This window comes from Mustela putorius, unplaced genomic scaffold, assembly GCF_011764305.1.
Source record: "Mustela putorius furo isolate JIRA1106 unplaced genomic scaffold, ASM1176430v1.1 tig00000508_pilon_pilon_pilon, whole genome shotgun sequence".
In the NCBI taxonomy this organism is placed as follows: Eukaryota; Metazoa; Chordata; class Mammalia; order Carnivora; family Mustelidae; genus Mustela; species Mustela putorius.
Genome location: NW_025421402.1, coordinates 15,112,052 through 15,135,758, shown reverse-complemented (window position 1 = coordinate 15,135,758; position 23,707 = coordinate 15,112,052). Strand labels below are relative to the sequence as shown.

The 23,707-nt window shown below is 38.0% G+C and overlaps 1 protein-coding gene across 1 annotated transcript in view; it reads left to right on the top strand.

Annotated features, from left to right (window-relative positions):
• The window catches only part of USH2A (usherin), a 681,643-nt gene that overhangs the window by 514,137 nt on the left and 143,799 nt on the right, over nt 1-23,707 (top strand). Inside the window, exons 49-53 of the mRNA XM_045081155.1 lie at nt 221-442; nt 11,008-11,231; nt 16,962-17,166; nt 22,031-22,228; nt 22,755-22,909. Coding sequence (XP_044937090.1) covers nt 221-442; nt 11,008-11,231; nt 16,962-17,166; nt 22,031-22,228; nt 22,755-22,909 — 1,004 coding nt within the window. The remainder of the gene's footprint in view (nt 1-220; nt 443-11,007; nt 11,232-16,961; nt 17,167-22,030; nt 22,229-22,754; nt 22,910-23,707) is intronic.

The following is a 23,707-nucleotide window of genomic DNA, read 5'->3' as shown; positions in this document are numbered from 1 at the left end:
TCTAAGTTACCACCTGTGTATATGAGTAGATACATGTTTATACCTCTTTAATACAAAAATTTTTAAGTCGTATTGAAATTTTGCAACTCCAAAATGACAGCATTCTTTCTAATAGTTCCATCAACCAGTTGGCATCTGCAATATGACTGATAAAATTTCATTGTGAGTCAAAGCATATTTTTTTAACTATGCAATGATTGTTATTGTCCTAAATTGACAGGTGAAGTATGTTGTCCAGATGAACAGCACAATCGGGTTTCCACTGGCATCGGTGACTCCTGCTGTGGCAAAATGCCTTACTCCTCCTCAGGAAACCAGATTTGCTGTGCTGGGAGGCTTCATGATGGCTATGGCCAGCAGTGCTGTGGTGGACAGATTGTGAGCAAAGATTTAGAATGCTGTGGTGGAGAAGAAGAGGGCATGGCATATAGCCGCCTTCCAGGTAAAGAGCTCTTATCTACCTTTCAGGGTGGAGAATCTGAGAAACAGGGAGGTTGAAAATCTTGCCCTAGATATAAAGCAAATAAGGAGTTAAAGCTCATGTTAATTATCTCGAATGCAAAATTTAAGTACATATTATATCACAAAAAAATGTAAATTCACATTTTCTATGTTCATATGATGCATTTAAGTAAAAGGGATTGAAATGCTTTCCTCTTGAAAAGTGTCATATCCACTGTAAACAAAAACAAAACCACACATGAATGCATTGGTTCTGGATCAAGAGAATATTTCCTAGCAAACACAAACAATATGCAAAATTATTACTGATGACACTATGTCATTTATTTTGCTCTGTTATTCTTTTTTGGCTATCAATTTAACACTATTTTTAAAAAGTTTTTATTTATTTATTTATTTGACGGAGAGAGCATGGGCACAAGTGGGGGGAGCAGCAGGCAGAGGGAGAAGGAGAAGCAGGCTCCTCACTGAGTGGGGAGCCGGATACAGGGCTAGATCCCAGATCCATGAACTGAGCTAAAGGCAGACGCTTAATAACTGAGCCATCCAGGGACCCTGTAAATTAACACTAATTGTAAGAATAATCATTATCATTGATGGAGTACTTACTATCAGCCAGGTACTATACCCAATGTTTTATACATTATTAGTCTCTTTTTTTCTATTAATCCTTATAACTATCTTACTAGATAGATACTATTATTGTTTATATTTTAAAAATGAGGAAACTGAAGCATAGAGATTAGACAGTGTCCAAGATCACATGGTAGTCAGATAAAGATTTTGGGGTGCCTGAAAGTTATTCAATTTGGTACCTTTTTAAGGAAAGAAAATGAAATGATTAAGATAAGACAAAATATAAAAATAATATTTACTTAGAAGGAGACACTAAATTATAAAAATTACAAATCAAAGAAAGGAAATCTAGCAAATTCCACCAATATAAAAATAGTTCTGTTTGGATTCTATAACTTCTGACATCCCTCTTTTCTCCTCCTGACACATTTAACTTACGTCTTTGATGACTGCTTCATGGGACAATGGTTTTGTACCATGTAGCTCTAGAAAGACAACTCATTCTTCCTGTCATGTGGTTAATTAAAACATTTTTAATTATTTCAAGTTTTGGAAAGTGGCTTTAAGCTTCAATATTTATTATTGTGATTTTATGTAAATATTTAGGATTACTGTCAAATTTGGAGAAATATCTACCAAGGATCTTTATAAGATTTACATTTTAAGTTTTCTTGTCTTAAGGTGATTTGCAGTGACTCATCTTAAATATTTGTTGAACTGACAATATCATTAACCAGTTTTTCATGGATATCTTTATTATATGATTGAATTTGAGTCGTACGTTATCATGATGTCACTATTTTATCTACACATCAGCAAAAGTATAAATTTTTCCAATATATTTATGAGTTACCTATCTTCATAATTTGTAATAATTTATACTTCAATCTTAGATCTGTCATTTTCTTTTAATAGTTTACTACCTTTGTTATAATTTAAAATTTCTTTTGTTATAATTCTCTTCTCGATGGCAGACTATTTCAAGTGACTCTGTTGTTCAGTTTTACAACTTTTGTTTCATATTCCATTAATTTTTCTGTCTGATCTTTCTCTTTCTTTAAAGCATCCCTTTACATGTATCCAACTTAGGAGTCTGTAATTTCTCACATTCCTTATTTTCCCAAATTGCAGTTAAAATGACCTCTTCAAACCTTAATGACATTTTATAGAAGTGACAGAAGTCATATAAACGTAGCTACTGAACCTGGACTTAGTATTTCCCCAAATCAACTTCCTCTTAGTTTGATTTCAAAAATATACATAATCACTCTCCTATTTTTTTTTTAAAGATTTTATTTATTTATTTGACAGACAGAGATCACAAGCAGGTAGAGAGGCAGGCAGAGAGAGAGAGAGGAGGAAGCAGGCTCCCTGCTGAGCAGAGAGCCCGATGTGGGACTCGATCCCAGGATCCTGAGATCACGACCTGAGCCGAAGGCAGAGGCTTAACCCTCTGAGCCACCCAGGCGCCCCCAATCACTCTCCTATTTTAATCAATACAAGGATACCTAAGACAGAAAGCAAGATTAAGGGGCAAGAGACAGAGGCCACAATAAATTGTACTTAAACATTATACATTTGTTAATTTTATAAAAATATGTAACTGTGCTTACCTTGAAGGGAGCTCATGTAAGCAAAGCCTGAAATTCAAGCTTCATCAGCTTCAGGGTAAATCTGCTTGTGTAACCTGCAAATGTTGGAGCTCCAGCCCTTCTCTGGGCATTATTTCAGGACATCATTATATCTTGATGCAGATGAACTATGAATTTCCTGTTGTTTTTCTATAATTTCTTCTTTTTAAACAAAACTATCAAAGTGTTACCCATAATATCAGTAATAGTTATTTATTATACTGTTATTGTTAAATACTGTATCTTTGTACACCTTCTCTTCTATGTAAAGTTCTGATGAAAATTGCTAAGAAGAACACTTCAAGAACAAGACTAATCAATCAAAACAATTTTAAAAGGTACCAGTCCTAGGATTGAATCCTAGATCCAGGATTCAATCCTGAATCTTGTGCCTTAACAATACCAGACTCTCAGTATTTTCATAACCCTTAAGTACATAAGAAATGCTTAATTATATTATTCACAACTAAATTTTAGTATTCCCAGTATGGGAAAGATTTTTCTCCTTTTTTGAGCCAGAAAATACCTGATTTCTAGTTTTTCATTTTATCTTTGGACAACCATCAAGTGTGTTTCTAAGGCATTTACTATTCTATAAAATTATAAATCACCCATCTGGATCCACACTATATCCACCTATGCATTCTTTTTTTTTTTAATTTAATCTTATTTTTTCAGTGTTCCAAGATTGATTGTTTCTATACCACACCCAGTGCTCCATGCAATACATGCCCTCCTTAATACCCACCACCAGACTCCCCCATCTATGTGTTCTTTTTTAATCCAACCCAGAAGGACATATTTAGAGGAAGATATTAATATACATACTGTCAAACTATTTGATAGTCCCATGTGATTTATTGATCTGCATCAATTGCCCAGAAAATCGTGATGATCAATAGTTGCCCTATAGAGAACAGAATTAGGTTTCAATTAGGACACTTTCATTGACCCTCCCCCTCCAATTTAATGATTTCCTCCAATACATGGCACAGGACTGCTGGATCTTCAGTGTAAGGTAGCAAGAGCGTTGACTTTGCCAGGTAAAACCAAGAAACAAAACCAAAAAGTAACTTGCCAAGGTCTTTTAAAATGAATGATGCATTGAATCATATGATGCACAAGAGTTCAGTGGAGACACATAGTCCTTCCAAAAAATTTCCTCATGGGGGCACCTGGGTGGCTCAGTGGGTTAAAGCCTATGCCTTTGGCTCAGGTCATGATCCCAGAGTCCTGGGATCAAGCCCTGCGTCGTCGGGCTCTCTGCTTGGCAGGGAGCCTGCTTCCCATCCTCTCTCTCAGCCTGCCTCTCTGCCTACTTGTATTCTCTGTCAAATAGATAAGATCTTAAAAAAAAAAAAAAAAAAGTCCCCGTGAATTGTAGCTTTAAGAAGTTAGTGTTCTAAAGATAACTGAAGTCCAGTCAAGGAATCCAGTCTGGTCACGTGTCTCCTAGACATTGCTTACTGGCTAAAATACGTACACAAGAGTCAGGAGACGATACGACGACAGCAAAAAGTAAACAACATTCTGTGTTCACTATTTGCGAAGCAGTGCTTTATGTACCTTGTATACATCCGCACATTTATAACACAGTTAAACTTTGCATCAACCCTATGGTGTAAGTACTAGTCTCTCCAATTTCGAGATGAGGAAATGGAGGCATTTCTCACAAAAGTGAGAAACCATCCCCAGATCACATAAGTAGCAAGTGGCTGCCTTACTTCCGGTAACATTAATTGCTATTATAAATGAAACCCCCAAATTAGTAAAGACTCAAATACAACAGGGGTTTACTTTTTCTTACATAATAGCACTGAGATATGAGCCAAACTGTAGGCAGCTCTCTTTCCTAGTTATGAGCTACCTGTTGAACTGCCAAATTCCGTGGGCACCTGGGAGTTGTACCTGTTTCTGCATCCAGAAGGGGAAAAGAGCATGGAGTAACATGTGTCTGAGTTCTTTTTTTATTTGCCAGGTCTAGGAATAGCAAATATTTTAATTAACATTTCACTGAACTAGAACTCAGCTATATGTCGACACCTAAATGCAAGGGAAGCTGAGAGATTTGCCTGTGAATTCTTGCCACTGTGGCTAAGAAAGGGCTCTAACTCCATCCAAATGGTGACAGAGTCCATGCTCTTAATGTCTTTGATCACTCTGATAGTTGGAGCAGCATAGATACTCTCCCACGCAAGCCATAGCAATGTACGTCAGGTCTAGTACGCAGGACCAATATAATAAACTATCAGGTTGCAAACATTTTCAGGAAGACTGGGAAAAAAAGAGGCATTATAAACTCTCCCTTTGACAACATAATGTATGCCAAAATTAGAAGATAGGGTACGACTTATGAGTGTTAAGCCCTGAGACAGTGACTTTTAAAGAATGATCTGGGACTTCTAAGGGTCAGACCCTTGGCAGAGAGATGTTTGCAGGTGGTCTGTGAGACCAAAATGGCTTTCATAATAATGCTAACCTATTATATGCCTTTTTCAAACTCATTCTCTCATGAGTATACAGTAGAGTTTTTCAGAGGTTACATGGCATGTGATATTGCAACAATTGAATGCAGAAGCAGGTATGAGAAGTTAATTCCTTCTGGTAAGCCAGACATTAGAGAGGTTTTGCAAAAATGCAAAACAATGTCATTCTTCTCATTCAGTCTTCTCAGTTTGGAAAATGTATTTATTTTTCATAAATATTTTATTTATTATTATTTAAATGAACTAATGAATACATATTTCAAAAACTTTTGTTTTAGACTCTAACCCAGTATTTATCAATAGATATAACCAACATAAACAAAAGCTATTTGGAATCCTCGATTATTTGTAAAAGTGTAAAGGGGTCCTCGACCAAACTTTGTAAATCACTGCTTTAAGGCGTGGTTATTAGATATACTAGAAAATCGTGGCACTTAATTAGTTACCCTGTGCTATAATGAACCAGTTGAGTATCTCCTCTTTTAGATGAGTAGTTAAAAGTACATTCCTTAAAGACAGAACAATGGATGCCAGGTTTGGGGGATGCAAAAGCATTGCCCCTTCCATATCATAATGAGTCAGAATTTTAACATAACAACAAAAATGTCTCATTTTAACATCTGTTCATCTGTTGCCTTTTTTTAGTCAATTGCCATATTCCTTCCTTTGATAAAAATGTATTGTGTAGTGACTATGCTCAATACACTATTCTTGGTGCTTGCGATTGTAAAAATTGCTGACTCCATTTTTATCTTTAAGGACTTATAATCTAATCAAGGAAGAAAGACCCTTTAAGGTTAAACACAGTCCATCAGAGAGGGATGAGCACAAGTATATTCTTAAGACTGAGAGATCACTGCAGTCAGGGTGATAGAAAAAGCTAAACCATTAGATTGGAACCTCAAATAATGAGTAAGATTTTGAGATGTGTAGATGGAAGAAGGACATTTCAGCCAAAGGGCATAGCTTGAGCCAAAGTGTGAAATTGGCAATCTGTGAAGCATGTCCAAGTAGTAGTGAGCAGTTGGGTTTGTTGGAGGGATACACTGTGTGCAAGGAAATAGAGGGAGATAGGTCTGAGTAGGCAAAAGGATCTCAGTGTTACTGAGTAACCAAGGGAGGGTCAATGTGATGATAAGAACTGGGACTTCAGGCAACAAATTATTTTGGTGGCAAATGAATGTGAAGAAGAAGGAAAGATAAGTCAGAACACTATTGCCAAAAAATAAAACGTACCTGGTTTAAGAGATGAAGTAGAGGCAACTCTCCATTCGGACAATGGCTCCTAATATTTCAGGGGCTATCCACTCCTTAAGAATCTTTGAAAAGTCACAAAGCCTCACTGCCACTACTACGCAGAAGTTTGCTTGCAATTTCATATATCCCTGAAGCCCATCCTTGGGCCCCAACTTCAGAATCACTTCTTACTGACTTCACTGTGATTTTCCACGCTTGTCAAGTATTTCTGAAGCAAATTGCAACATTACACAGCTCCAGTGAATCAAGATTCACTCTTGAGTTTCTCACGACATTCTGCAATTCTGCCAAGGCTGGTAATCGTGGTGGACATAAGGAATGATACTTTTTAAAAGGAAAAGACCCTCTTTTTATTCTCTTGACCTTCCTGCAGGTTTCAGTGAAAATAGACACATTCCACCTGTCTTTTTCCTCTCACTGCTGCCGCTCCCTCCTGTCGCCCCTAATGACTGTGACCTCAGTGACCTTCCAGAATATCCATATGGTCCTTTTTCTCCTCAACCTAGCAACACCATACCTGCTACACGAGGGTTTGGATCTCATAATATTGTTCCTAAGCCTGGCCTCTCTCACTGTCTGGCATTGTGCGCCTGCCATAAGACGGGGCTGGCTCGTAAAACATCTCTTTATGTACTTTATTACTTAAACTCTTTTATTTGCCTGCAGGAGCCCTTTAACAAAATCACATTGAATTGACTTTCTCACACCAAATCAAATCTCCCTGGTCCCAGTTCAGTTGTCTTTGTCAATATGTATTTTATAAATGGAGTGAATTAACAGATGCTGTTGGAACAGAAGTGCTGGGGTAGCGTTTATGTTTTTACTGCTCTCTCTGGGCAGATGAGTTGTGTAGGAGTGTTATACAGGTATCTCGGGATAAAAGTCATGCTCGTCATTGCGGTGGATATGTATTCTTAACCATTTTCTTTGGGTGTATTTTAAACCTCTTTATTACTCTTTTTATTCTTAGCGTTTGCTTGTATGGTTTTGTCATTGATGCCACTAATCTTGGATTGGACTTAATTGTATCTTTTAGCATAAAGAGATGAACATTAAAGTCTCCCTACCATTCAAAGAGACCAGGATTTTTTGTTAGCCCATGAGAAACCCATCAAGCCATACCTTTGGAACGTATTGCCTGATTTCTATTATAAAGGTTGTCCATGCAGCCTCGGTTAGGAAAATCTAGGTTGGAACTGCTTTGTAATAGAATACTGAGTTTCCATTTCCTGGAGTCGGACTTCTGCAGAACGACTGACTACCACTATTTGGTATAGAAGACGGGATCTGGAAACTTTGCAAAGAGGGAAATATAGCACATAAATCCATCATGAAAGAGCTGTACTAAAGAATATTTTCCAGAAAGATTTCCATGTGACAGAAGAATTTTTGAAAGGTGTAATGTAGAAAAAAAAACCACATCTCAACAATTCGGGGAGCATGTTTGTTCTACCCTTTCTTTGTCAGTTTTGCAGTGGTAGCCGTGGGGCCACCTACTGGTGGAGACAAGCATGCATCTCTTTTCTTTCATGTTCTGCCACCAATTTTATAAGTTTGTCCTAAGAATGACTAATCACAAAACTTTTTTTCAGTCTTATAGGCCTAAAATATAGTCCCTTGGCTTAAAATGTCGCCATGATCAGTTCCAGAGTTGCATGTTAATTTGTCATGTTCTAGACTGTATTCTTTCCTACTTTACTGTTTTTATCTCAAAAGCATGATTCATAATTCTTGGCCTTTTTTCTTTTTTCTAGAAAAATGGAACGCCTGTTTTACAGAATTAACAATTTAGAAATTCATCAGGAATATATGTTTATAAATGCTTTCCTTGTCAGTCCTGGCCATTAAATGAGTGTTAGTAACATATTGAAACTATTCATGGTATTGTGAGTAAAAGATTCTTTCCTTCACTGTTTTCTCAGTTGTATCCAATAAAATGGAAGCTATCTGTTGGATATATGTTCTGTTGGGAAGATAAAATACATTGCAGTTTGATATCAAAAATAAATATCTAGTAGCTTTATATGTACTGTACCACTTTGGTAACATCTGTCCAAAAAGCATCTCCACCTTTGTACAAATTTAAAGAATAGCCTCTGGAAAAATAGATCGATCCATCAACAATAGATCGATCTATGATCTGTTTTGTTTATCTTTTGGCATATTTAAAATTGTGTATTCTAGGTGTCAGAGTTCAAAAGTCAAGTGCTACATGTGATAAATTGGCAGGGGTCAAAAGTTATTGCAATGCAGTTTCAGAAGATTGTCTGTCTCTGAATTTGCAGCTCATTCATGCTGAAGTGATGCACTATGGGAATTAGTACCAAACTCTGCTCTGCAACATCTGCTCTCCCTAAGTGAGTTAGTGCACGTCAGACATCTTTATGTCAGAATATTGCAGTGATGGATGCAGTCTTCAGAAAATGCTGCATAAAAATCTGGTGTGCCGTTCAGGCCATTAAGTGAAATTACTATTTAAATTAATGGCACTGTCACAGTTTATCTGTGCAAAGAATGAACGCTGATTAGGGTATTAAGTAATTAGCAATTTATCACACTGGAACAAGGTTGATAATAATTAAAGAAGTAATGGTTTACCAAAGAAACTAGAAAGGGAGTCACTTCTTGTTATGAGAGTGGAATCTTGGCTGAAAATTTTAATTCAGTGAAACAAAGATGAAGCTCTTTGTGAAAGAAAGCAGCCTTTTTTTTCCCTAGTGTAAAAACAGTTCATTATCAAAATTTTAGTTGACCTGTCAAAAGTCCCTCAGAGCGATCAGATGACTGATTAGGAGTTTTGAATTAGGTCAATGTCTGCATTTTTATTTTATACTTAAAGCATGGTGAAACCATCAAGTAACTCGGGAGTAGAAGGGGAAAATGTATTCTGCTCCCTAAAGGGCCAGTTTTCAGTTTTCAGATTGCTCTTTAAAATGGAAACATGAATTATTTTAAGAAAACTGCTGGAGAAAAAAATGACGGTAAAAAGCCCAAGGTTGTATTTAAATGTCTGATCAGAAGGCAACAGGAAAAAAAAAAATGTCCAAACAATACAAAACTTGAAGCTCTAGATTTGTGTAAAATGTCAGTTTTACCATTTTATCATAATCAAAACTCAGATTACAATGATAGCTCTGCTGTGTGTATTTATGTGAAAAAAAAAATCTTTCCTGGAAATGTTTTAAACAATGAAATTTATTAATAAAGTACCAAAGAAAACAGTTTACTTTTAAACCAATTACTTTGAACATTTACCACACTTAGATGGCATGCAGAAACTGAGTTATGATCGATATACATCATCTTAAAATATTGGGAGATATTTTTTTAGAGTGGAAAGATCAGTGAGAGAGTTCTTTGGAGTCATGTGTGGCTAAACATCTTTCTTAAGGTATGGACCCAGCAGTGTCTACTTTCGATAATTTTTTTAAATAAAAAGCACTTAAAACTCGCTGGTCTATTATTAGGAGTGTCTTTCATAATGTAGGTGTTTATACAGGACCAGAACAAACAATTCAGGACCCCAGGGTGCTTTGAAGTTGAGGTTCTTTATGTTATCAGTCAGGACTAAAAATAAATAAACAAAATTCTAATTAAAATAAATCATTCATCACACTGTGCTGCTTTATCACCGGATATAAATTCTGATATAATAGCACTGTGACATAGGGTGTAGGCACCTTAATTTCTGGCTTAATCTGACCCTAGAGTATTGTTTATCTATTCAGGCTTGTATGTCTAAATTTCTGTTGTATCTCTTCTATGGCAAGATCAAAATGATGTGAACACAGGCAGTTAAACTGAGGTTGGTGCAAGAAAGGAGGTTCGTTCGTGTGAAAGGCACACATGTCTTTCCTCAACAAGTGGGGCGATCAATGTTTCCATTTACAGGGTCTTTCTGTCCCTGCCTCCAACCTCTCATCCATGTCCAGGGATGGGTCTAGAACACAGTGCTGCTCAAAAAACAGTGGACGACTTGTTCACCTGATCGCTGAGCAGGCTCAGATGGGTTTGAAGAAACCTATCTCATGAAGAAAGAATGGTTATTATTGCTGCTGGATTCACAAGAAGCCAATACGTGCACTCTCGACAAAGCCAGGCAAAAACTTGTACGACTCCTACCACAGCATCTCCAATGACAGGATGGTCCTACCTCTCTCTCTCCTGTTCAGGCTCTCATCCCAGAATGCCTCGGTGACCTTTTCTCCCTTGCAGATTTCTAGAGCTTTCCTCTGATCCCCTGGACTTTATCCCTTTTCCTGCAAGACGATATTATCATCCCAAAGTGGGCAGGTGATTCTCGTGATGGAAATCAGGGCTTTTTTTTTTTTTACAGAGCTTAGGAGAAGTCTGGCCCTGCTGAATGGTTTTGGAACCCTTCCTCCTGAGGGTTCTTTACCTAATTAGTGTCTAGTGCTCTTGGTAGAAGGACCCTCACTGAACATTTAAATCACCTTGGTAAGGAAATGCTACCTTAGGTATTGTACCATTTCAGCAACTGCCTGAGTCTGACATTTTTATACCAAACTTTATAGCAGTCTCCGTTTTCTTCCTTTTTTTATTTCATATTCATATATAACATTTTATTGTTGCAGGGATGTTCTGTTGTGGGCAGGATTATGTGAATATGTCAGATACCATATGCTGCTCAGCTTCCAGTGGAGAGTCTAAAGCACATGTTAAAAAGAATGACCCAGTGCCAGTAAAATGCTGTGAGACTGAACTTATTCCAAAGAGCCAGAAATGCTGTAATGGGGTTGGATATAATCCTTTGAAATATGTTTGCTCTGACAAGATTTCAACTGGAATGATGATGAAGGTAATTGATAGAAAACCTCTCAGAGGTGCTGATTTGACAATGGAAAGAGAAATACATTGTTCATAACTATTTTTCTAAAATAGGAATATAAAAACTCCTGTGTGCATTATTCATTTTCACATTACATCCATATTAATACCAAATGAGTTCGCTGTGATTGATGTTATTGCAATGAATTCTAAAGGAATTAATAATGATTAGCTGTTCTCAGGAAGCTTTACCCAGCACTCCAGATCAGTGCAGGACCGAAAGTCTGTGCCGAAAGGGCCAGCACTTGTCAGCGGGGACCTCTGCGTCATGCCATTTTATGTCCATGGGTGCTGGAGGTGGAAACGGAGAGAGAGCCTGCCTTCTCCCCTCTGCGCCTCTAACCATAATCCAATAGTTTCCTTTGATAGAGACTTTAAGATCCAGCAAATTCACTCATGCTAATATCCTATTCCTTGAGACAGCGGAAGATCAGCAAATGCCTGTCGACCATGAAAGTGAACAGGCCTCTGAGTGTACCATTTGTTTGGATGTTGAGATGCTTCACGGACTGACATGTCATGTTTTGTTAGCATTCAACTTGACCCAGGGCTCCAGAAACCTACCAGTTTAAGGAACGGATTGTGGACTTCGAAAAACCACACCCTACTCTGTTCTGTAGCAATCCACTATTAGGAGATGGTTGTAAGAGGGTGTGTGGGTCATAGACCATGGAAGGGCTCTTGCCAACCGACACAGCTTTATAGTCATTGTGTAGATGCCATATACATGGGATGTAAAGTAACTCTCAGGATTGTTAGGGTCCCAGCAAGCAATTTGCAATAATTAAGACAATTCATAAAGTTGTTAGAGTAAGTACTTTATGAAGTGAATAATCATACAAAATACCCTTCAAAAATAGTTTTTCATCTACAAATTTTTTTTAGCAATTGGTCTGACCTATACACAACTTTAAAATAGCCTATTCCAGAGATGCCTGGGTAGCTCAGTCAAGTGTCTGCCTTCAGCTCAGGTCATGATCTCTGGGTCCTCGGATTGAGTCCCGCATCAGGCTCCTTGTTCAGGGGGGAGTCTGCTTCTCCCTCTGCCTCTGCCTGCTGTGCGCCCTGCATGTTCTCTCTCTCTCTGGCAAATAAATAAAATCTTAAAAAAATAAACAGCTAATTCTATGAAGTCTCTCCAACACTATGCACCCACAAGTTGTTTTTTTTCAGAAGTTTGGACTGAGAAATTTTTCTGAAATACAGAGTCTTAAAAAGCTGGTGATGTTGCAAGGACATGACTTTTTTTTTTTTTAAAGATTTTGTTTATTTATTTGAGAGAGAGAACAGAGAGTGAAAGCAGTGGAGGCAGGGAGGGGGAGAAGGAGAGGTAGAAGCAGACTGCGCGCTGAGCATGGAACATGATGGGGGGTTCCGTCGCAGGACCCCAAGATCATGACCTGAGCTAAAGGCAGATACTTAACTGACTGAGCCACTGAGGTGCTTTGCAAGGACATGCCTTTAAAATGACCAGATAAGAAGCATCTATGTAGAAAACTCTAAAAGGGGCACTCATATTTGAAAAATGAAGATAGAAAACCTGTTAGTCTTAAAAATGACACCACTGCTCACAACTGTTTGCTTCATTTCTGCTCAGTCACATTTGTTTCTTAGGCGTCTCATTTTGGCTCCAGGAAGAGGTAGCTTCTGTGATGCAAGGACAAGGTTCAGGCTATACCCATGATCTTTTGAATTGACTTAACTTGGCTTTAAGAAAGCCAATTAACAGTCATATCAAATATTCATAATTAAATTATTATTATTAGGACAATATTTCTGAATGCCAAATCAAGCAGTAGGTAAAAGGTAAAGTTCAAGCTATGGATTGCATTTTGTTTCCTGAAGACCTCTTTCCTGGAGACTTCTATCTCCTACTCCAGTCAGGACTAGACCGCGGTGGGATTTCTCCCCCTGCAAGTCTTCTCTAACTGTGGGTTTGGGAAACCCTTTTACTTCTCTCCCTGGGTTGGTATCCCTGTGTTCTCAATCCAAGGGTCCCCTTTTCTTGCCTTATTGCCTTCTTTTGGAGAAATATCATTTGGGATATAGGTGCGTAAAAGTTAAAATTTTTGAGATCTTGACATTTGAAATGATCATTTTTCGAGCCTCCTACTGGATTGATAGCTTGGCTAGGTAAACAATGCAAGGTTAAAAATTATTTCCACTGAGGATTTTGACATCATGTCTGCATTTTTAAACTTTCATTGCTCTTCTGATTCCTGTTTCTTCCTAGATACCCATGTTGTTTTCCCTATGAAAGATTCTCTTTATTGTTTTTTTCTAAAATTTCATTAAAAATTTTTAAAAAATAAGATTTCATGACAGTATGTCTCTTTGGGGATGATATTATTATTATTATTCATAAAGCTGTACTTTTGTGGATTTTTTCAGTGTGAAATCTCATGACCTTTAGTTCTGGGGAATGTTATTTTATTATTTCTTTGATTATTTGCTCTCTTCTTAATCTCTGTTCTTACTGATTAGTTTGGTGTTAGACTTTCCATCTTTTCTTTATATTTCTTAACTGTTGATTAGTTAACTCTTCATCTTTTTCAACACAATCAGATTTTGCCTTAGCTTCATCTTCCAACCTTTGTATTAATTGATTTTATTTAGCTCTCATATTTTTTATTTTCTATTTTTTAGGTTCTTTTTTTTTTTTTTTAAAGATTTTATTTATTTATCAGAGAGGGGGGAGAGAGTGAGCACAGGCAGACAGAATGGCAGGCAGAGGCAGAGGGAGAAGCAGGCTCCCTGCTGAGCAAGGAGCCCGAATGTGGGACTCAATCCCAGGACGCTGGGATCATGACCTGAGCCGAAGGCAGCTGCTTAACCAACTGAGCCACTCAGGCGTCCTAGGTTCTTTTTTTTAAATTTTAGTTTTTCAGGGTTCTTTTGTTTTTGCTGGCTGTTATTTGTTCTTAGCATCCCACTGTTGTTCCATTCCATTTTTTTATCATTCTGGAAATACTAACCCCATTGTTTATTGTTTCCTGGCTGTGGTTTATTTGCATTTTTCCTTGAATCGTCTCATTTGTTTGATACTATTTTAGTTTTCTTCTTTGCCTTGTTTTGTTTCTGCTCCCTTCAGTTCTTTTCTCTATGTTTTTAAATCTGTTCTTTCCTTTAGCAGCTGAGTGAGAGCTCTTTGAGCAGACGCATCCATTAGTGGGGAGCGGACAGTAGCCTAATCATGTGGCAGGATGGTTTTGTGTCAGGGAGTCACGTTACCAAGAACCCTTAGAAGATCTGCTTTATTAACTATCCTTAATAATGCATCCTAGATCAGGATAAGACGTATGCTTAGCTGACAGCATACAGGAAATCAGTAGGAAAGGGCACTGGGATTCTCGCTGTGCAATATGCAGACTTGTATTTGGATTTTCCCACTCTGGCTGCTGGTTTGTATCTTCCAGTTGACTCACTCTTTTCCTTTTAATTTCACCAAATCTTCTCTAAGCTCTATCTCATTGTTAACCCTTTACCAAAATGCAGCTAGGAACAACGTAAACCTATTGCTAATGTTCTTGATTACAACCTCCTCCCTTAGGGCTATGAGCTCGGTAGCACTGGCTTACTTTGGCAGTTATCCCAGGTCATGAAATCAAGTATTTAGCCACAGCATAACAGAGTTCCCCAACTTTACAAACCCCAGTATGTATTTCTTTGCCACTGCCCACCTAAAAGTTAAGCCAACGCCATGAGATTTAGGACTTTAATGTTTTTGTTAAGACAATATCCAACTTCAAAGTTCTAATATATGTTTTAGCCAGGACATGCTAGACTATGCCAAAATAAAAACAAGTGCACTCACATGTGAAATGGGTCAATAGAATAAAATTTTTAAAAAATTTTTTTCACATTGCAATCCAGTGTGAGCTAGGCAGCTCTCCTCCAACGAATGTGTCAGGGGCCCAATCCCTTCCATCCTGTGGGGCTTCACACACGACCCTCAGACTGCAATGGGAAAGAGGAGAGAGTGGATGATTACACATGTTTGAGTCTCACCTACAAGCAAAAATACATCCTTCCTGTAGAGTAAGCACATTTCTAGTCATGTGCCTTTTCCTACTCAGCTGGACTTGCAAATTTAGTATCTCTGGGGAGAAAAAACAAAATAGACATTACTGGGCACATGGTATTGTCTCTGCCACATTCATCCAGTTCCTAGCTTCCAAAAATGTTTGGGCTGTCCTGTGGTTATTAGTTCCCTTCCTGTTTCCTTGGACTTTGTCTATTCTCTTACGGTCATCTAGTTGGGCTTCACGAGAAGATGAAGCTAAATAAGTGCAGATGTTCGATTAACTATATTCAAATAGAAATCCTACTCTAGCTTTCTGAAGCAGATTTATTTGGACAGCTTTGGGGTTGGGAGAATAATTTTACGTATATGAGGTAAGAGAGTTTGAATGTAGATCAATTTTAAAAAGCAAAAAATTATTTTCAATACATTATGCCATCTAGGGTGCCTGGGTGTCTTGGTTGGTTGAACATCCAACTCTTGGTTTTGGTTCAAGTCATGAGGTTAAGATCGTGAGATGGAGCCCCAGGCCAGGCTCCCTGCTCAGTACAGTCTGCCTGAGATACCTTCTCCTCCCCGCCCACACCTGCTTCTTACCCTGCTCATGCTCTCTCTCTAAAATTAATTTATTAATTAATTAAGCCGCCTATGGAAAGGAAAGATGAAGGAAAGTTTTGCATTACAAAATTGTTGTCTTATTTATATCTCCTGTAATCTGGGATGGTGAAATATTTCATTTTCTGACATTAGAACACATTTGTACTTACCAATAGCTATGCAAAGTCCAGAGATTCATCAGAGGAAAGGTTTACAAATGTAAATAATAATAACTATAATGAGAGTTCATGAAATATATAGATTTTTTTTAAAACTTAGACAAGGAGAACTTCTTAGAAGTCCAACTTGTCCTACAGCACAAAAGTGCAGGTTCTCAAATATCTCATTATTTTCTCTAAAGCTCCATTAGAAAACTGTCAAAGTAACAATAGTAAAATAATTACTCCTGCTCTTCTTTATACTTAAATTATATTTATAATCAGGGTGCCTGGGTGGCTCGGTGGGATAAATTATATTTACTAGCATCTTATATAGTTATATCTAAGTGTAAGGTATTTACAGGTGTTATCTCGTTTGATGCACATAACAAACCTGCATGGTAAGTGTAATTTCCATTTTCTGACGGAAGGAGCTGAGGCTTCGAGAGTGTATGTGACGTGCCCAAGGTCACAGAAGTAGGAATTGGCAAGATAAGACTCCAAATCCAAATCTATATCATCCACACCAGAACTGCTTTCTAGTATACGCACCACCTCCACTTGTTTTCATAAGTCTTGAGACATTTATTCATGAGCTACGTGGACGAAAATTTCATTTTCATCTTGTAGAAACCTGCCCCATGTACATCTAAATGTAAATTTTTAAAAGACTTGTTTATTTATTTCAGAGAGAGAGAGAGCATATGTGTGTTGGGGGAGGAGCAGAGGGAGAGAAGCTCCAGCAGACTCCCTGCTGAGCACAGAGCCCCACGCAGGGCTGGATCCCACAGCCCATGAGATCAGGACCCATGAGATCATGAACTGAGCTGAAACCATGAGTCTGATGCTCAACCAGCTAAGTCACCCAGGCGCCCCTGTCCAAATGTAACTCTTATATCTCCTTCTCCCCACCTCCACCACTCAGGAAAATGGAGAGTGTGGGACTCCCTGCCCAGCGTCTCTGGAAGCCACAGCGTACTGCGGCAGGTGTGACTTCAACTTCACCAGCCATGTTTGTGCTGTGATCAGAGGACCTCATGATTCCCCCGGCAAGGAATCAACAGACGAAATATGCTCGTCTGCTGAAGAGACCATTCACACAGGAAGTGCCGACACGTTCTCCTTCACAGGTAACAGAAACCGGGCCACATGTCCGTGGCTTAGGAGAGAGAGCGAAAAGCTGCAGTAAAGTGCGTCCTTGTTTCATCCTGATGCCAGCCCCTCCTTAGCCTCGTGTGCCAATTCCTTCATACCGTGGGCTAGCTAGTTATAAGGTAATCAAAGGCACACTTTGGATCTGTTCAAAGTTAGTAGTTTAAAAAAAGTGGAAAGTCTAAATCCAGACAAAGGTATGTACTGTTTTAAAGTAAACATGTAGAAAATTCAGAACAGGGAAATAGCTCATGTGTTCTTTTATGGTAATACCCAGTTAATCATCAGTGAGCCCCATGTTCTTTCTTAAAAGTGTGAATGCAGACTTTCAATAAATGCAAAGCTTGAATGTTGCTTTACCTGTAGGCAGAAAACAGGAAGAAACCTGTCTGATCACCATTAAGACCTCGCAGCATTATTCTGGGGAGGAGCTTAAACTGTCCCTTTCCTGATCTTGGGTCTGGGTCTGGAGACTGCACTCTCCCACAGCCTGGTGTCGCCACTAAATGGCCATTGTCTTGGGAACAATAACCTTCACAGTTACTGAAAATATTAATTTTCAGGCCCCATCTTTGCCCTGCTGAGTTCCTTGGAAATAGTGGTTCTCAGGCTTGGCTAAACTGAGTGAAAAACACTGTAAAAGTTTAAGATCATCTCCAAAATAGTTCTGTCCTCTATTAAATTTTTATTATTTGTCCATTTACTTAAGTCCCTACAGAGTTTGTTTTTGCCTTTTGAAAACTTAAGTGTGTCCCTGTGTGTGTGTAGCTGTGTGTATGTGTGTGTGTCATGTGTGTGTGTGTGTTTATATATATAATCATCCATCATCTAAAGTCAAATAGAATACATTTAAGTGACATAATTCAAGCAAGGTAAGATTAACTAAACTGCCCTGTTTCATCATGACTCACCATTCTGCCTTACTTAACCGATGGTGGGTGATAATGGTAAACTTCAAGATTACAAAAAAATAAGGCAAGATGCTGGAGTGAGGAAGTAGATTGAGGAGGGAAAGCAGGCATAGAGATAAGGTTCCAGTGATGTGCTAGATTCTTTAAAATCTTACCTTAATTTACCCACAAAGCAATCACGGAAGTATGGCCATTTAACAGATGAAGAGACTGAGGGTCATCTATAAAAGTAAGTTGCTAAGGGAAGATGTCAGTTTTAAATCACTTCGCCCTCAAGACCCACAGATTTAGAAGATTCTTCATGATGTAGGAGGTCCTCTCACAGTGCTCCAAACTCCCCTGACGTATTTCTTCCACCTGAAATGTCCCTCTTTGCCATTCCCAGGGTGTAAGTGAACTTTCTTGTCCCCAGTGCAGGCTTCTCGAGCCAGTGTCTGTCTCCTCTCACACATCAACATGACGTTCATTTCTACCTTGTGTCATGTGCCTCTGGACCTTTGCTCCTTCCACCTATGAGATTGAAATAGCGGTCGGAACAAGATGCCCTTGCTTCACCTTATCTCATTCTTGGATTAACACACGTTAAGCAAACAAAACAAAAACAAAACATTTATTGGAATGCATTTAATCAGGAAAGTGGTCAGAATAGAGAACAGTTCCTCAAACCCTCCAATGTCCTTCCATACCCAGTTATAGATTAAGGACCCTCATTTCCAAATTAGTGAGTTTGGTCTAGATGCACATGATCCAAGAGAATTCTGTACTTTTATCTGCCTTTTGATGTCAAGGTCAAGATTTTAAAGGTCCCTTAAGGCATATTTACAATAGCCTTCTCCACAAGAGAAAATGTTTAACTTATTTAAACATCCATATTTCAGATTGCTTTGCCTACCAAAGAATACTATAAATTAAATATGAAAAATAACAAAAATTTCTCTTCCAAGAAGAAAACTAAACACCTAAATCATGCTAAAACAAGTACCATTGAGACCAATTTAGACTAAGAAATCCACCTTTCTTAGAAATCTACAGTTAAAAGCTAAACAACATCAGAGCTCACCCAAATTCATTCATGCATACAATCATTTCATTTATCAAAAAATATTTCTTAAATTTTTACTAATAACTAGTCTCCACACTGGTAGCCCACCAGCTATGAAAACAAATAAGTAAGAATTCCCATCAGGGATTTGAAGCCCGTATGAACAGACAGGGGACAAATATGAGTACCCTGTAATGTGAGAAATACGTCCATGTAAGAACTGCAACAGAAGTAAGCAGAGGATGCTTTTCAAGGGCATTGCAAGGACATCTAACCCAGACTGAAGAGGTTAGGAAAGACTTGTGAAGGATATCATGCCTGAGCTGAGCTGAAAACTGAAGAACAAGGAGAAACACACCAGTTCAAAGGAAAGGAAGGCAGGCAGAGAAGACAACGTGTACAAAGCACAGGAAGTGAGAGAAAGCCCAGGAAGATGTGAAAAACAAGGCCCTTGATATGCATGTAGCATGGTGAAGGAGAGGAGAAACCATGGGGATGAGGCCAAAGAGCAGGGGTCAGCAGATGAAGGCCTTTTATACCACACTAAGCAGGCAGCAATGAGGCAATATTAAAGCTTTTTCAGCAATAGAACAACACAATCCTGTATATGCATTTTTAAAGAACTATCAGCTGAACAAATGATTGCAGACAAGTATGCATGGGACATTTAAGTCAGTAACAAGTAAAAATTGAGTAAGCATACCCCCCCCAAAAAAAAGGCAGACCCTCTTTTATTTGAAGACTAACCCCTTATAACGTACATAATGATTTTGAGATTACAAAAGGTGGGTGGGGGGGTGGCATTTTCTTTTCTTTTTTTAAAAAAGAGTTGAGTTGGAAATTCTGGCAAAGAAAAAAGAACTCAGAAATAAGAGAGATTGTTGAGGGAAGGCAAAATTTCAACTATGCTTCCTTATGTGTAAAACAAAAAGGATTCTTTCATGAGCTAGGAGCATCTTTTAAAGACCAGGCCTCACAGGAAAACAAAGAAATGAAGATAAGAGATGAGAGAGTAAAAAGAATGAAATGCCATAGAGGAAAAAAGAAGAAACAGCATGGCAAGCTACTGCAACTGAAATTAGAATTGGTGATGTAGGCCTGAAGGGTTGGAAAGAACAGTTATTAGCAATGAGCAGTTCAATCTGCTACAGCCAGTTGATTGAAAAATATAGTGACCTCATGTGAGTAGGTGGATGGTCTGGGTAGCTCGGCCCTACAGTCATTCAGGGATCCAGATTCCTTCCAGGTGATGGCTCATGATGTTTCTGGGGCTGCCATCCTTTCCATGGTGCAACCTGGGTCACCACAACATCCTACTTCCAGGCCACCAAAAGGGGATGAGAAGGTCCATGGAGGAAAAGTGATTCCTCTTAGGAAGTGAGACCCTGGTCTCCTTTATCACTGTTGTGCTAATTCTTTTGTTGAGATCTCAGTCATCTGATAACCCCAAGCTTCAGAGAAAATTGGGAAAATTAGACCCTAGGCAGAAGGCCTCTGACCAGGACCAAAGGGAGATCTGGGCACCCACCAGTGGTCATCCCAGGTAACAAGTGGCAGATGCCCCCTTACCAGAGAAAAATGAAGACAGAGATAAGCCCTTCTATTTTATAGCAGTTTACATTTTATGATATTTTGGCACATAACATCATGCATTTTATTTTCATACTAATTCTATAAAGTAAGCAGGTCAGGGTTTATGGTAAGGAAATATATGTAAGGAAAATGCAGTCAAAAAAACCCACAGGGATGGGTGGAGACTCAACCCCACATAAAGATGGAGCATGCGGCTGAGAAGCCAAAGAAGGACCTCTTCTTCTGGTCTCCCCTCCGAGAAGTCATCCAGAAACCACCACACAAAAATGCATACATACAAACATAGTCAAAATTCACCAAATTAAACAGATTTAGCCAATTAATTTTTCAGTGTTTTTTTGTTTGGTTTTTTTTTTTTTTTTTTTTTTTGTAAATTTGTAGCATTTGTATTTCTGAAATTACCAAAGCTTAAAACTGAACAAAGACTTTTGGCATGCCATTGAATCACATGACTGATTATCTAATAAAATCATTGCCAGTACAAAACATTCAACAGTTTGGTTTAATTCTTTTCTTTAGATTGGTTGTTTTGAATTTGGGTTTCAGTCCTGGTTTGGCAAAAGAGGGAAGGATGTGTGTAGTGGATTGTGCATTCCACTAACCACTAACCATTTATAACCCTATATATAAATATATATATAAACATATAGGGTTATATTTAATATAATCCTATTATAGGGTTATATTAAATATTATAGGGTTATATTTAACCCTATATATTTTATATATTTATATATAAATATATATTTTATATGTATACTCTCTATATATGTAATATCCATATATAACCAGTTATATCCACTAACCATGATAAGCCAAGTTTCCAGTCTCATATATCACAGTAACTATATATTATATATAATCCATTATATTTTACATAATATAATTTATTACATTATATATAATTTATATAATAGTTTAATATAATATGGATGATGTAATAATTGGTAAGATTTATAGTATCAAACTCTAAAAACAGGTTGGTGAACCTGCCCCACACAGAAGTGGGGAAGCACTAATATCCAGTGTACATTAGTCTAGTACTTTAGGTTTTCAGTCATTCCTTTCATGTCACCCATTATTTGATCAGAGAAAGTGAATTCTTTTCTGTGGAGTTCCATATTGTTGTATCCAATAAACACATGAAGTGTTTTTCTTATGATTTAGAACATTAAGAGATGAGAGTTCTAGCATTAAGCATTTATTTTTAAGTTTTTAAAAGTTTTTTATATTCATTTTCAATATGGTTAAAAAAAATGTTTTTAAAAGCTCGCTCTTCAATTTCTCCCTTTCCAGATGTGAACCTGGAGCCTTATATGATGTACGAGTATAGGATTTCTGCATGGAACAGCTATGGGCGAGGATTCAGCAAAGCCATTAGAGCCAGAACAAAAGAAGATGTGCCTGAAGGACTTAGTGCCCCTAGGTGGACCAAAATGGATAATCTTGAAGATGTGATACTCTTAAGTTGGAAGAAACCTATACAGTCAAATGGTATTAAGCTACTTTTTAAATTGAAATAACAAAATCCTATAAATCCGTAAGGAAATCGAAATGAGTGTAAAGTACATGTAACTGGCATGCATCTAACCATTAAAAATTATTTGCTGGTAAAAGAAACCTTAGGTGTGTGCCTGCTAATCATTCATTCTGTAAAATAGGCCTCACAAGTGTTTAGTCCCGGAATTTTTTTCTCGAATCCTAGCATATATATCTGAGCTGCTTTCAAACAAGCAAAGACTGCTAAAGAAAGGCAAAATAGTTTTAATATTGGAAGAAATTTTGTTTGGTAGTGAGGGAAAATAAACATAAATGAATTTAATTATCTATGTCCAGAATCCCTCTCTTCAAGAAGAGTGCATATCTCTCAGAACTTCTTGAACATAGCAATACGATAGCAAATTAAAAGTAAGTAATGCTAGACTATCCTATTTCCTCAGAACCCTAAGACATGTGAGTTGTTTGCAAATAGTTAAAAGGATCTGACACTCAAATCTGGGTATTTCTCTGTCTCTTTTAGGTCCAATTATCTACTACATTCTTCTCCGAAATGGGGTTGAACATTTTCAGGGAACGTCACTGAGCTTTTCTGATACGAAGGGAATTCAGCCGTTTCAGGAATACTCGTACCAGCTGAAAGCCTGCACGGTTGCTGGCTGCGCCATCAGCAACAAGGTAAGGGAAGGAGCCAGTGGGAAGACTATAGGAACATGCAGGTTGTGAATGACTTTTGCACTGTCAGAAAACAGTATCTGCCTCAATGGTAACACGCTCACATGGCTTCTCAGCTGACTACTAATACGTATGTCCAGAAGGAGAGATCACTGCAAAGGAAATTTATGCACGTGTCAATGTTTCATTAGTTTTTAAAAAAGGAAAAAATTTGAACCAATATTACCCTCTTTATCACATTTTCCCTCTGCCAACTATATTTTTAATTAGGTTATGTTAGTCACCATATAGTACATCTTTAGTTTTTGATGTCGTGTTCCGTGATTCATTATTTGCATATAATACCCAGTGCTCGTTATAACATGTGCCCTCCTTAATACCCACCACCAGGCTCACCCATCCCCCTAACCCCCCACAAAACCCTCAAATTGTTTCCCAGAGTCCATAGCCACTTATGGTTTGTTTCCCCCTCTGACTTTCCCACCTCCAGCTTTTCCTTCCTTCCCCTAATGTCCTCCATGACATTCCTTATGTTCCACGTATGAGTGAAACCATAGGATAATTGTCTTTCTCTGCTTGACTTATTTCACTCAGCATAATCCCCTCCAGTTCCATCCATGTCAGTACAAATGGTGGGTGTTCATCCTTTCTGATGGCTGAGTAATGTTCCATTGTGTATATGGGCCATATCTTCTTTATCCATTTGTCTGTTGAAGGGCATGTCGGCTCCTTCCACAGTTTGGCTATTGTGGACATTGCTGCTATGAACATTAGGGTGCAAGTGCCTCTTCTTTTCGTTTC